The sequence below is a fragment of the Crocodylus siamensis genome, chromosome 4 (genome assembly GCF_052110815.1).
Source record: "Crocodylus siamensis isolate JL-2025a chromosome 4, ASM5211081v1, whole genome shotgun sequence".
Lineage (NCBI taxonomy): Eukaryota > Metazoa > Chordata > Crocodylia > Crocodylidae > Crocodylus > Crocodylus siamensis.
Genome location: NC_143398.1, coordinates 125,275,093 through 125,288,921, shown reverse-complemented (window position 1 = coordinate 125,288,921; position 13,829 = coordinate 125,275,093). Strand labels below are relative to the sequence as shown.

Below are 13,829 nucleotides of genomic sequence, written 5' to 3'. Positions count from 1 at the left end.
GGAGGAACTAGTTAGGGAACTTCTGGAGGGACTGGACGTATTCAAGTCAGCTGGTCTAGACGATCTCCACCCTAGAGTTCTAAAGGAATTGGCTGAGGTCATTGCAGGACCTCTGGCACGGCTTTACGAGCACTCATGGTGCTCTGGTATGGTGCCAGAGGACTGGAAGAGGACCAACATGGTTCCCATCTTCAAAAAGGGGAAGAAGGAGGACCTGGGAAATTATAGGCCAGTTAGTCTTACCTCGATCCTTGTCAAGCTGTTTGAGAAAATTATTCTGGCACACATCCACAAGGGGCCAGCAGGGGAGGTCATCCTTAGGGGCAACCAACATGGGTTCATCAGTGGCAGGTCCAGTCAGACCAACCTGGTGGCCTTTTATGATCAGATCACCAAATCATTAGATGCAGGGGTAGCAGCAGACATAGTCTTCCTGGACTTCCGGAAGGCTATCGACACTGTCTGTCACCCCGTCCTCATCAAGAAACTGGGGAACTGCGGTGTCAGCACCCACACAGTCAAATGGGTCGCCAACTGGCTGGAGGGCTGCACCCAGAGGGTGGTAGTGGATGGGTCCTTCTCAGCCTGGAAGGAAGTGGGCAGTGGGGTTCCGCAGGGCTCGGTCCTCGGGCCCGAACTGTTCAACATCTTCATCGGTGACTTGGACGAGGGGGTGAAAAGCACCCTGTTCAGATTTGCTGATGACACTAAGATGTGGGGGGATGTGGGCACACTAGAAGGTAGCATCAGGCTACAATCGGATCTAGACAGGTTACAAGGGTTGGCAGACGAGAATAGGATAAGATTCAACACCGACAAGTGCAAAGTGATGCACCTGGGGAGGAACAACCGGCACCATACCTACAGGTTGGGGAACTCCCCTCTCGTCAGCACGGAAGCGGAAAAGGATCTTGGAGTCATCATTGATGCCAAGGTGAACATGGCCTGGCAGTGTGGGGAGGCAGTCAGGAAGGCCAACCGTACCTTATCATGAATTCACAGATGCATCTCAGGCAGGTCCAAGGAGATGATCCTCCCCCTCTATGTGGCGCTGGTCAGGCCGCAGCTGGAGTACTGCGTCCAGTTCTGGGTGCCGCACTTCAAGAGGGATGTGGACAGCATGGAGAGGGTCCAGAGGAGGGCCACTTGCATGATCAGGGGACAGCAGGCCAGGCCCTGTGAGGAGAGGCTGAGGGACCTGAACCTGTTCAGCCTCCAAAAGACAAGGCTGAGGGGAGATCTAGTGGCCTGTTATAAACTAGTCAGGGGGGGATCAGCAGGCATTGGGGGAGTGTTCCCCGAGCACTGCCAGGTTCCCCGAGCACTGCCAGGAGTGACCAGGAATAACGGTCACAAGCTGGTGGAGGGTAGATTTAGGCTGGATATCAGGAGGCGCTACTTGACAGTCAGGGTGGCTAGGATCTGGAACCAACTTCCAAGAGAAGTGGTGCAGGCTCCTACCCCGGGGGTTTTTAAGAAGAGGCTAAATGAACACCTTGCTGGGGTTGTTTGACCCCCAGTACTCTTTCCTGCCATGGCAGGGGGTCAGACTAGAAGATCTACTCAGGTCCCTTCCGACCCTAGAAACTATGAAACTAGAGGTCTTGGGGGAGGCTGGCGGGGGGAGGGGCTGGCCATGGCAAGGGGAGGGGGCCTCGGGGGGGCTGGCAGGGGGAGGGGCTGTCTGCGGCAGGGAGAGGGGGCCTTGGGAGGGGCTGGCTGCGGCAGGGGGAGGGGCTGGCCATGGCAAGGGGAGGGGGCCTCGGGGGGGCTGGCAGGGGGAGGGGCTGTCTGCGGCAGGGAGAGGGGGCCTCGGGAGGGGCTGGCTGCGGCAGGGGGAGGGGCTGGCCATGGCAAGGGGAGGGGGCCTCGGGGGGGCTGGCAGGGGGAGGGGCTGTCTGCGGCAGGGAGAGGGGGCCTCGGGAGGGGCTGGCTGCGGCAGGGGGAGGGGCTGGCCACGGCAAGGGGAGGAGAGCTGGCGGGGGGAGAGGCCGGCCGTGGCAGGGGTTGGGGGCCTCGGGGGGCGTTAGCAGGGGGAAGGGCTGGCCATGGCAGGGGTCTGGGGCCTCGGGGGGAGGACTGATGGAGAGAGGGGCTGGCTGCAGCAGGGATTGGGAGCCTTAGGAGGTTGGCGGGGGGAGGGGCCAGCTGCGGCCGGGGTCAGGGGCCTGGGGGAGTGGGTGGAGCCATTGGGGCCTGGCCGGGTGAGGGGGGCAACCATAGAGACACTCTGGCAGCCAGAACATCTCCATGGAGGACCCACCCTCCAGTTGTCTCACCTTCGATTTTTTTAGACCCCTGGATGTCCATTTTTTTGTTTCATTTTTTTGTTCCCGCACATGCCTGTTGCCCTGCCTCAAAGGGGTTTGAGGAAGGGCAAGAGGCACGTGCATGCTTGTGTGGATGCACCCTTGAAGTCTGCTTAATTAGTCACTTTGTTCTGATCAGTTAGTGAGGCCCACACATGAATAAACTAAGTCTGTATGTACCTATAGTCATTTGGATACATGCAAATCACTACTGGCACATTTCATAGATTTCATAGATTTCATAGACATTAGGGCTGGAAGGGACCTCGGGAGATCATCGAGTCCAGCCCCCCGCCCAAAGGGCAGGAAGTCAGCTGGGGTCATAGGATCCCAGCAAGATAAGCATCCAATTTGCTCTTGAAGCTGTTCAATGTAGGTGCTTGAACCACCTCCGCTGGCAGACTGTTCCAGACCTTGGGGGCTCGGACAGTAAAGAAATTCTTCCTTATGTCCAGCCTGAAACGGTCTTGCAGGAGTTTGTGACCGTTCGACCTCGTCATCCCTCGGGGCGCTCTGGTGAACAGACGTTCCCCCAGATCCTGGTCACCCCTGATAAACTTATAGGTGGCCATCAGATCACCCCTGAGCCTGCGCTTTTCCAGGCTAAAGAGTCCCATGGCTCTCAGCCTGTCATCGTAAGATCTGTTTTCCTGACCTCTGATCATGCGCGTGGCTCTCCTCTGGACTCTCTCAAGCTTCTCCACATCCTTTTTGAATTGTGGAGCCCAAAACTGGACGCAGTACTCCAGCTGCGGCCTCACCAAGGCCGAGTACAAGGGGAGAATGACGTCCCCGGATTTGCTCAAGAAGCATCTACGGATGCACGCCAGCATTTTGGTCGCGTTACTAGCTGCAGCATCGCATTGGAGGCTCATGTTCATCTTGTGGTCAATGATGACCCCCAAGTCTTTTTCTCCTGTAGTGCTAACCAACGTAGCACTGCCGAGCCTATAAGGGTGCTGCATGTTTTTCCTCCCAAGGTGGAGAACCTTGCATTTTTTGGTGTTAAACACCATGAGGTTCTCATCCGCCCATTTGCTGAGCTTGTCCAGGTCAGCCTGGATCACCCGCCTATCTTCTGGCGTGGATGCTTTGCCCCAAAGTTTGGTGTCATCGGCGAACTTGGCCAGTCCACTCCTGACTCCAAACCCGTTTATTTTAGAGTTGGTATTTTTGGTCTCCTGCATTTCAAATTAATGAGGTTTCACTGTACAAAAAAATGCATTTATAAAGTTACGTTAATTAACTACCCTGATAAGAAAAAAGCGAAGAATGTGTATGTGGACAAACGGACACATTAGCCACCGTAAAAGGGCTCATGAGTGCACAGGAACTGTTATGCTCTAAACGTTCCATCTTCATGATCCTGTAGGGACACAAATGAGCTAAATTGCCCGACTTTCACTTTGAATGTATGTGAGTTAAAGTTTGTGTGTGTGGTTTTGTTAGCTTTATATTGCTGCAGAATCATATGGGTGTAGAAGTTGCACCGCTAACAGCTTGTATTGGTATGGTTTGATATCAGTATGATTGTTACAACTATCCATTTACTACGTCTGTGCTGCATGCTTAACTCCTAGTTTACCTCAGACCAGTATTTAAACTGTTGGTTTTGTCATAATTTTTGCTGCTTATTTTTTAGCAGCCCTTATCTGAAACGCAGTAAATTGACTATGACACACACAATAAAATTGGTTTCTGATGAAATCAAGCTGATATATGTGCTTATCCACTTTAGGAATGTTAAATTAGTATTTTACTCAAACCCACACATATTTACAAATGAATATCAAACTGTGTTTTTATCCTTGAAAACTCTTAAATAGTCTACATTGAGGAAAACTGAGTATCAGCTCAGTGTCCTCATCAGCTTTTGTGAATAATTTATATCATGGTTTGAAAACTGACATTATTTTCATATCTGACAGTTGTTTTTTGTATTGGATATATTTTTTCTAGAAGGAGGAGCATTTGGTGTAGATTCATTAAATTAGGGAGATGCAATTAGGGAGTTGTGATGTAAGGTTAATATAAAACTGTGTTTTTCTTCCTTTTGATAGTCTTGAGTTGTTGATCCTGCATTATTTCTGAAGTGGTCTGATTCATTCCTCTCCTTTAATTTTTTTTTTCATTCAGTGATTCCCTTCAAAAGATCTGAGATTTTAAATTGTATTTCAGTAGAACTCCTATACCTAATATATGTGCTTTGTAGCAAATGTCCTTCTGTCAATAAATCACTTTTTATTTTATCAGGCCCAGGAGAAGTTCCTACCACAACCCTAACATCAATGCTGAAAACATGTACAAAAGAGAACTGTTCTACTTCAATACCAATTACCAATCTGGGTTAGTATACAAGCTCCTCAGAACTGATAAGGTAAAATAGAGGAATTTGTAATGTAATATATCATAGAAGAGACTTTTCACATGGAAAGGAATAGCCATGGTAATGCATTAACATTTGTACTGCTATATAAGCCCTTGACATGCTGCAAAAAATGACCATATAGCTGTTCAAGCTGTTTTTGTAGGACTGTGAAGATGGGGAAAGGACAACAAAATCGTACCTCTTTCAAAAAGGAACTTGGTAGTAGTATATTGTGTAGTACCCTATGTTATGTCTGTTTAGTTATATATGGCAGTTTAGGGGTCTGTAGGACTCCCCTGCATCCCACAGTGCTCTGAGCATACAGAGCGGATGGCTCCCTGAAAGCTCACCCAGGTGGTGGAGATCATGCCTTTGAGGTGACTTTGTAGTTCTCCAGCCAGCATATACTACCACGGTGCCATATATTTGTAGAAAGAATGTTCAGCTCACAGTTTGCTGGGTAATGAGGTTATACTGATAGCATCTCTTTAAAGGAGTTTGATTTTCTGTGTTTTGTTCCTTTTGCACTATATTCATACAGGGCAAAGTCTTGTTTTGCCTTTATGCACCTAAGTGGCACTTCTGTAGCTGCATAATGGCAATGTTTGGTAACAAGCGCAGGGGGCTACACTTTAGCCACCTAGCCAGCCAAGTAGTTAACACTACCGTGTACCTAACCATGATATCCATGTACCTAACCTAGGTAAGTCCTGAAACGTTAGCTCCAGAAAAATTAAATTGTGGGCAGGGGAGAGGGTCCCTAGCCTTTAACTCTAGCCCTAACTTTGTTTTTGCCTCTAGTGGCTTTTCTACACCCTGTGTTTAATGTAAATTGGATAAAGATAAAAAGCAGTAAGAGACTTTTATACCCTTTTGGGGATGTGAGTCCCTCCCTTCCAGCACAAGTGTCTATCTGACTACCTTTCTGTCTGGTTGGAGTTATATAAATCAGCACTGATATAAAATATTATCTGCAATTTGAGGTTTTGGCTTCTGGAAGCCATTCAGTTCAGTCTATCAAAGGCATCTCAGTGCCCCAAATATGATATTTTTAAAGCAGTTTCTTAAATACATTATTTCAGTTAGCCATGAAAGCAGAAAATTTATATTTATAAAACTGTGTTATTTCTGAAAATTTCATGTTGCAATCATCATGTAGAATAGAGAGAAACGCTACCCTTAAGACAGGGCAGTCACACAGCTTGAATGAGTTCCCTCCCTAAAGAGAAAAAGGGAAGAGGAGGAGCAGAAAAAGGGTAGGCCATGATTCTGATCCTCCTTTTACCTGCCGGCCAGCAGGGCATGGGGAGAGAATACACACTGCCCTCTTTAACGGGCTGCTGATACTGCTAATGCAATATGGGAGTGTTGGGAAGGATTCTGCCTAAGTCAGAATTCCTCTAGGAATTTGTTACAAAAAGCCCTTCTGCATGCTCACACACTTATGATACAATCTAAGAGCATGTAGCTTGACTAACAACACACAACAATCCTGTGATAGGTATAGGGATTAAAGCCAAGTATCCAGCTTGCTATAGCCCAGTCATGTACCTATGGAAGTCAGTGGGAGGCTTTTCATTTGCTGTGCTCCAGCCAAAAGTTCCCTGCTATAATGACTCATATATAAACCAGCCCCTCTTTAATAACTCATAATGCTAGCTGTCACATGAGGATGGAACAGAATGAATACACAAGAGACAGCCCTTCACCAAATGCACCTCCAATTTCCCTTATACATACCTTCTTTATATATCAGCTGCGCACTTAAGGGCCCATTGAGAAAGCTGCCTCATGGAATCTAGTGGGAGTACTCTTAAAGCTTGCAGTGTTGATGTTATAGGGGTTACCTGTAGGTGAACCAATCAGGATCCTCACCACCTCTTACCAGATTAAGTATGTACACTATCAAACACTATAATGTAACTTCAAACCTGAGCTAAATTGTAGCTGTGGAGTGAAAATCAAAGTACTGCTGCAGTCACTTTTTTAATAAACAGATTGTTGCTGTGCTGGGACTAGTCAGTCAGTGCTTTGATTTGCAAACCTTTCCTTGTGTTTGTAGGTGAAGAAGAGGAAGAAGATGGAATTGAGAGGACCTGTGACACTCTGCTCATGTGCATTGTTACTGTGTTAAACCAAGGGCTGAGAAATGGTGGTGGTGTGGGGGATGTACTGAGAAAGCCTTCCAAAGATGTAAGTGTTTGTCTAACTGAAGACTTTTATGTCCGGTGAGCACCAAAGCAACTTTTAAGGAACATAGGCAATACTTTAGTATTGAATAGATGCTTTATCAATACATACCAGCTGGAATACTCAATGGGAACAGGTAAACTCAGTGCAATGATTTTACATAAGGAAGGGAACTCCAGGTGTCAGTTACCTTCCTGGAAATTCAGAGCATATCACAGTCTTACAAGCACTGCTAAGAAGTACTGCCAAATTGGATCAGGTTTCTATTTATAGTAGGAAGCATAAATGAAAACTTTTGAAAGGAGTTGATTGATGACTATGTGTTGGGACTCTCAGTTGTAACACATGAAGTTTAGAGTTAACTGAGATATAATCTAGCATCTGCACTGGAATGGATCCCATTATTTACTCAGCTAAGAATCATACTGTGCTAACTTTTAAGTCAAAACAGGATTTCACATGTAACAATGACTTTCCAAAAGTTTACCACAAATTCAATACATTTAAGAATATTTGTAACTAGCCAATTGCCTGTCAAGAATGAGGGAGGTGGGGAGGGGGCTGGGATGAAGTGCTGCCACCTAACGCTCCATGCTGCCGCTGTTCTGCCTCTTGCAACAAGCACTGCTGGCCTTGATTCCCTCATCCTCTGTCCAGTCCTCAGTATGGCTTTGGAATCATGGTGGCGCTCCCCGCACTTGGAACACTGTGATTGGCTGTTTCCATCATCCAATCAGTGTGTGAAAAAAGCGTTATGGACAGACAGACAGACTTAGGCTTTTATAATATTAAAATGTCAGTGGATATATACAAGGAAACAACTACCCAGTGGCTTGTGCTCTGCACTGTAAAGGCTGCTGTTAAAGGCACAGGTATGATCTCATGCTTTCCAGGCAGCAAGATTTTGAAAGAACTACAGGAGAGCATTTGCCTTTTTTGGCTTTTATTTGTATTAGTCATAGTAACTTAGAGCCTGATCCATAGTCTACTGGCATAAGGAGCCACTCCATTGACATGTTTGAGCTTTAGAAAAGGTACTTTATATTTAGCAATTATAGTCTATATTCAAAGCACTTCATGAAGGAAAGTATCATTATCCTCATTTTACATCTGAGACACAGAGAGATTGTGACTTGCTCAAGTTCATCTGGTAAATCAGTGACACTGTGAGGAACAGAACACATGGTTTATGACTTCTAGACTTGAGCTTTTTAAATTGGCTGCTGTTTCTTGCCAGCCATGATGTAAGAGAGGAGTTGATGAGATACCTGCCCAACCTTCCTCAGAAGGAAGATGACTGCAGTATGGAAATGTGAAGCTGTGATGAGACAGGGGAAAGATGGGAAATGTTGCCACTACTAGAAAAATACAGAAGACCTAAAGGAGGTGTATGTAAAACCAGTTTCTGATTAGGTAGTCATAAGATTTATCCCTTGGCTTTGATTAGGCTACTTATGTAAAACAAACAGAATTTGCACAAAGCACAGAACTAGGCATTTGGACTTTGTTTTACTTTAGCTCAGGGTTTGGCAGCCTATGGCCCATAATGAGGTTGGATCTGGCCTGTGAAGATTCAGTCCAACCCAAGGCAGCATAGGGGATTGGAGTCCCACAACTGCACTGCGCTACCCACCCCCTTTGCAGCCCTCCCTGCTGCTGTCTTATGCCTACTCTTACCTTCACATAGAATTTGTCCTTGTCCATTGGCACTGTGGCCAAGGAGTGGCAGTGAGGGAAGCATAGGTAGCTTTAGCACTTCAGAGAACAAAGCTTTGTGGCCCACAGTGTAGGGTGGGTGTGGGGGGTGTCAGGTTGGAATTGATAGCCTTCATTGGTAAAAGGTTCCTTACTTCTGCTGTAGTTCATGTTATGAAAAGGTATGTTCTTGTTTAATATGTGTGCTCTTTGTATATCCTGTTGGACCTTTGTTGATGTTTCAGGAACCCTTGTTTGCTGCACGAGTTGTCTATGATCTCCTATTTTATTTCATTGTCATCATTATTGTTCTGAACCTCATCTTTGGAGTCATCATTGATACATTTGCTGATCTCAGGAGTGAAAAACAGAAAAAAGAGGAAATACTTAAGACAACCTGTTTTATCTGCGGTAGGTGTTACAAAACTGGAGGCATTGGATGGCAAAAGTATTAGTAAGAAATATTCCTCAGTAAATATAAGGGTGAGCTTAAAGAGCACTTATCCTCTGGGAAAAAAAATCCTGTAGGGACAACAAAGTCTGATTCTACATGTATTCCTTTTCAGCAGCAAACAAAGTTAACAAGTCAAAAGATGACTTCAAGCAGGCAGCTCTGAATTCCACTTGGGATCTGAGAGTCAAGCTGCCTTTGTCCCACTTTTCACATCATTACCAGTAAATGAAGATTGAGCTCAGCTGTTGTCTTTGCTGGTGAACAGAGGCAGATGAAAATACAGCTTGCTCTTGCATGACAGCCTGAGCTCCAAAGTTTTAAATGTAGCCAAACCTGAGCATTTGTTAAGGCTCTAAACTTGGGGACGACGAGCGGGTGTGGGGGGCTTAGAACAACTGAAGATGAGGTGTTGTCATTGTAGAGACCCATTTCTGATTGTGCTTCATCTTTGCTGGGGCAGACAAGTATAAATCATATCCTTCACACTCTAAAAGGTGATCTTGTGAAGGTTGGAAACATTTGCAGGTCAGTGATGTTTCTACAGCTGTCCAGGGGGTCCATACAGTGTGGAGTGGCTTTAATCTCTGCTTAAGGCATTAGAAGAGTCAGAGAGCAAAGTTGCAAAAAGGATGAGACAGTGCATACCTGTCCTTCCTGACTATGTTCCTCCCCCATGTTCTTCCTTATTGGTATTTCTAGGTTAGTTCATGACTAGTTGCAAAAAAGCATTTTTTTGTGACTAGAGCACTGATTCTTTTAGAAATTTACCTATATGGCTAACTTAAGGCAACTTAAAGCACACATTGCAGAGATTTGCCTATATAACTAACTTAAGGCATACCAGCTGTCCTACTGATGGGACAGTAGGACTACTCACATGTTTAAACACTAAGCACCTGCATAAATCTTTTCAAGATCAGGACCGAGACTACCTGCTACATGCTAATTTATGCAGCTTGTTTCTGTAGTCCCTTTTTGTAGGATAAGAGCCAGAGGTCATAAAACTCTTTATCGTCTTCAGATGGAAGATTGTAAAACTATAACATTTATTATATTGTTGTTGGTATTAAGAGAGAATATCATAAAAGAGCGTAAATGCTGGGTCAGAAGAATTCTTCTAGAAATGCACTTATGTTTGGAGGCTTTGTGTGGTAGTTACTGTATGTAAATAGATTTTTAAAATTAACAACCTTCCTTAACAGATCGAGGATGTTTTTAAGTTTATTTTTACACTGGCAACAAAATACCTGTTGATGGGGTGGCTCATCAGATCATGTTTTGTGTCTTTTGCAGGCCTTGAGAGAGACAAGTTTGATAACAAGACAGTCTCATTTGAGGAGCACATTAAGTCAGAGCACAATATGTGGCATTATTTGTATTTTATAGTCCTCGTCAAAGTTAAAGACCCAACCGAATACACTGGTCCTGAAAGCTACGTGGCTCAGATGATTGCTGTAAGTCAATTTGTGTGTGAGCTTTATGCAACTGCCATATTCCTTGCAGTTATAGCAGAGATTTTTCCCTTAACAATAGGAAGTATTCATCTGTATTTTTAAAGACCTTTTTCCATGTCTGCGGCAACGTGTGACAAAGTACAATCTCAAATGTAATGAAAAAGATGAAGGCACAGGCCACAGTCACTACTTTGGCTCCCATGCTGTCATGCTCTGTAGGTTCCTCTGGCTCATTAGCCAAACCAGACTCAGAAGAGCATGGATCACAACATCTGCTACTGCTGCTTTGTCCAGTATTGCTGGGCTGCTGTCCAGAAGAATAATAGCTCCTGTTGAGCAGCAGAACTTAGGGTCAGTACTGAGAACTAGCTCTTGCTTTTACTACTGCTCTGAACAAACTATTGAAAAGGCCAAGAAGAGCTGCTATTCAGAGTTTTGGAGCTAGAAGAACCACGTCATTGTGCCTTACCTAATGGCAGCAACTGTGTAGATTCAAAGGGACAGATTTACTAGAGCTGGGGCAGAGAAATGTGAATTATTCCTGCCCCATCTTGGCAAGCAAGCAGTATTTATTGGGAAGGAGAAAAAGCTATGTTGTCTGTCCTACCATTCTTTGGGTGATTTCCATCAGGGAAACCAGGTTAAATTTATCGTAGAGGATTTAGAAGATTGTCACCAGAGGCAGCTGTATAGGAGTTGTGCTGAAGTGGTACGTAAGGAGCTATTGTCCCCCAGCATTGGCTCTCCATGAGATTCCCAGGAGACATTTTATTGCTGGAACCTCCAACAGCTCTATGGTAGCAAAACCCAGCAAATGTGAGTAACCAAAGATAAGCATGTTTTCTTTCCCAGAAGAGGAGTGACATGGTGTGTATCAGACCCCAGAGATGTGTTTTTTATGTTCTTCTGTTCTTTATCAGACTTTTAACTTGACTTGCTGTCAGGATCACTGGCTAACTGCATTCAGTACTTTAGCTCCCAGTCCCTCAAAGAGCTTAAGCACATGCACTTTAAGCAGTTGAGATATTGGAAGCAGTGACATGGTTAAAGAAAGGTTCATGCTTATCTGTTCCTCTGGAATGAAGCATGGCTGCACACTGTACATATTGTAGATATTGCCATCTCAATATGATATGGGAATGGAGGCAACAATGACAGAGGAACAGCCAACATACATGGGAATTTTACGTTGTTGGCTGTCTAGGCCATCTTAGAGCTGGTATAGTGATAGGAAATATCATCCCTGCAGTTTTACAGCTGGGTGAAAATATAGTGAAACAAGCAAAACATAGGAGGTGTATTCACTATTCTACATGGGTAAATCATGATGGCAGAATCCCTCAAAGTTGTCCTCTGATGTGCAGAACTGTTTCCATCTTATCTCAGTGCTTTGAATCGCAGAAATGACAATAAAGCAGATTTCTATGAGTTTTCTCTCCTGTACAGTTCTCCTCTTTCCACTCCAATATTTTTATGCTTTTAAAACTTGAAATTGTTACATATGAATATTTATTCTAGTGTGGGTATTAATATTCATAATAAGTATATGACTCCTCTGGTGCTGGCAGTTGGACTTTTCTGATGCATACACTATTGCATTTTACATTAGCACTGATGGTGGGAGCAACAGCCTTGAGTGTGTAAAATATTAACAGACACCAAACCACCTGAAGTGTTGAACCATTCAGTTTGAGAACCTCACTCCTGTGTGTCAATGTTCTGATGATGACCTAGGTTGCTTGTAGGACCTCAAGGTTTTGAGTGTATATTTTTGAAATGAGGAAGTCTCTCGTTTTTCATGGGGCAAATCTACATTCTGAAGGGTGGGTTGGTTCATGCCAGTGTCTGCATAGTACTAATAATGGGAAAGTGGTATGTATAGACCAAGACCTAGAAGGAAAATGTAAGGGGTGCATTAGAGGGAAACATGTTTACATGAGAGGTGGGTAGAAATAGTGTATTTAATAAGTTTACCTTCCCAAACTTAGGAAGTCTGGCAGGAATTTAAAAAAATTATGTATGGAGCAACTAAAAGGACCAAATGAGCTGAAAGTATTTGGAAATAGTGAAGTCAACTGGAAGAGACTTAAACACTGTTTCCCTCTATGTCTGTCTGCAAGCAAGGAATGGTAGGAAAAAGGAAGACAGTCAGAAGGTAGCCTTATTTCAGGCAGGAGCAAGTAGGGGTGCACCAATAAACATTTTCTTGCTGATACTGATAGCTGATTATTAGCCACCCATAGCGACCAATACCAATCTGATGAATGATTTATAGGAATGCAGCCTGGCAGTGTGGAGAGCAGTGGCCTGCAAGTAAGTGTGTGGAGGAGAAGGGTTGTGGGGGAGGTAAGGGATGTAGAGGGGAGCAGCTAAAGGCCCCCACAGTGAGGGAGAGAGTGGGACCAGGGACTGGGGGCGCTGCCCAGCCAGGGTGGTGAATGGAACCCGGGGTGGGGAGCAGGATGGAGCCATGGGTGGCTTGTCCAGGGGATCAGTATCCTAGTGCTTAAAAATGCCAGCAGTGGCACTAAACTAAAGCTTGTCAAATGAGCTTTAGTTCAAGTGCTGCAGCCACCATTTTAAAGCGTGAGGATGCTTTTAACTGGAGCAGAGCTGAGTGGGGCAAAGGTGAATGCTGGCTGCCTGCTGTGGACACAGGGCTCTCCATTCTGCTGCCTGTGCCCCAGGGGCCTTGCATTGGCTGCACATCCCCTGCCTGCCTGGCAGTGGGAGGCACAGTTTGCTGCCTCCATTGCTGCCAGGTGGGCAGTGGATGCATGACTGATGCAGAACTCTCAGGGCAAAGGCAGCGGAGTGGAGAGCCCCAAGCCTACCCCACACACAAATATGGGGGGACCCCCATCACCACCAGGCTTCTCCTGGGGGGTGTATGCAGTGGCAGGGAGTCACCTCCACCCTCCATGCCCCCTGAACAAGCTGCTCACAGCTCTGTCTGGCTCCCTGACCCAGCCCCAGGTCCCATTCACCTCCCTGGCTGGGCAAAGCCCCTGCCCCACTCCATCTTTCACTGTGGGGATCTCGATCTGCCCCTCCACCCCTCCTATGTCCCTTCCCCTACACAAACTTATCTGCAGGGCACTGTTCTCCATGCTGTCTGTCTACATGCATGTGTGCAGCTGTGCACGTGCCATCTGGGAGCCCAGGCCAGAAGGCATATTGTATTTATCAGTGACATAATTAGCTACACTGGCCAAACCAAGCTGATAATGTTAATTTTCCTTTTATCAGTGCCGATCCGATATGGCACCGATATATCAGTGCACCTCAGTAGCAAGCTATCATGCACTTGCTATATATGTCATTTTTCAGTTAACTTGGACAGAAAAGGCTGCCTGTGA

General features: G+C 45.5%; 1 protein-coding gene across 11 annotated transcripts in view; it reads left to right on the top strand.

The window, feature by feature from the left end:
- ITPR2 (inositol 1,4,5-trisphosphate receptor type 2) overlaps nucleotides 1–13,829 on the top strand; it is a 537,951-nt gene that overhangs the window by 389,446 nt on the left and 134,676 nt on the right. For all 11 annotated transcript variants that reach the window (XM_090043677.1, XM_090043678.1, XM_090043675.1 and 8 more), the window contains 4 exons: nucleotides 4,563–4,655; nucleotides 6,740–6,870; nucleotides 8,808–8,973; nucleotides 10,310–10,470. In XM_090043677.1, the coding sequence (XP_089899803.1) occupies nucleotides 4,563–4,655; nucleotides 6,740–6,870; nucleotides 8,808–8,973; nucleotides 10,310–10,470 (551 nt within the window). The remainder of the gene's footprint in view (nucleotides 1–4,562; nucleotides 4,656–6,739; nucleotides 6,871–8,807; nucleotides 8,974–10,309; nucleotides 10,471–13,829) is intronic.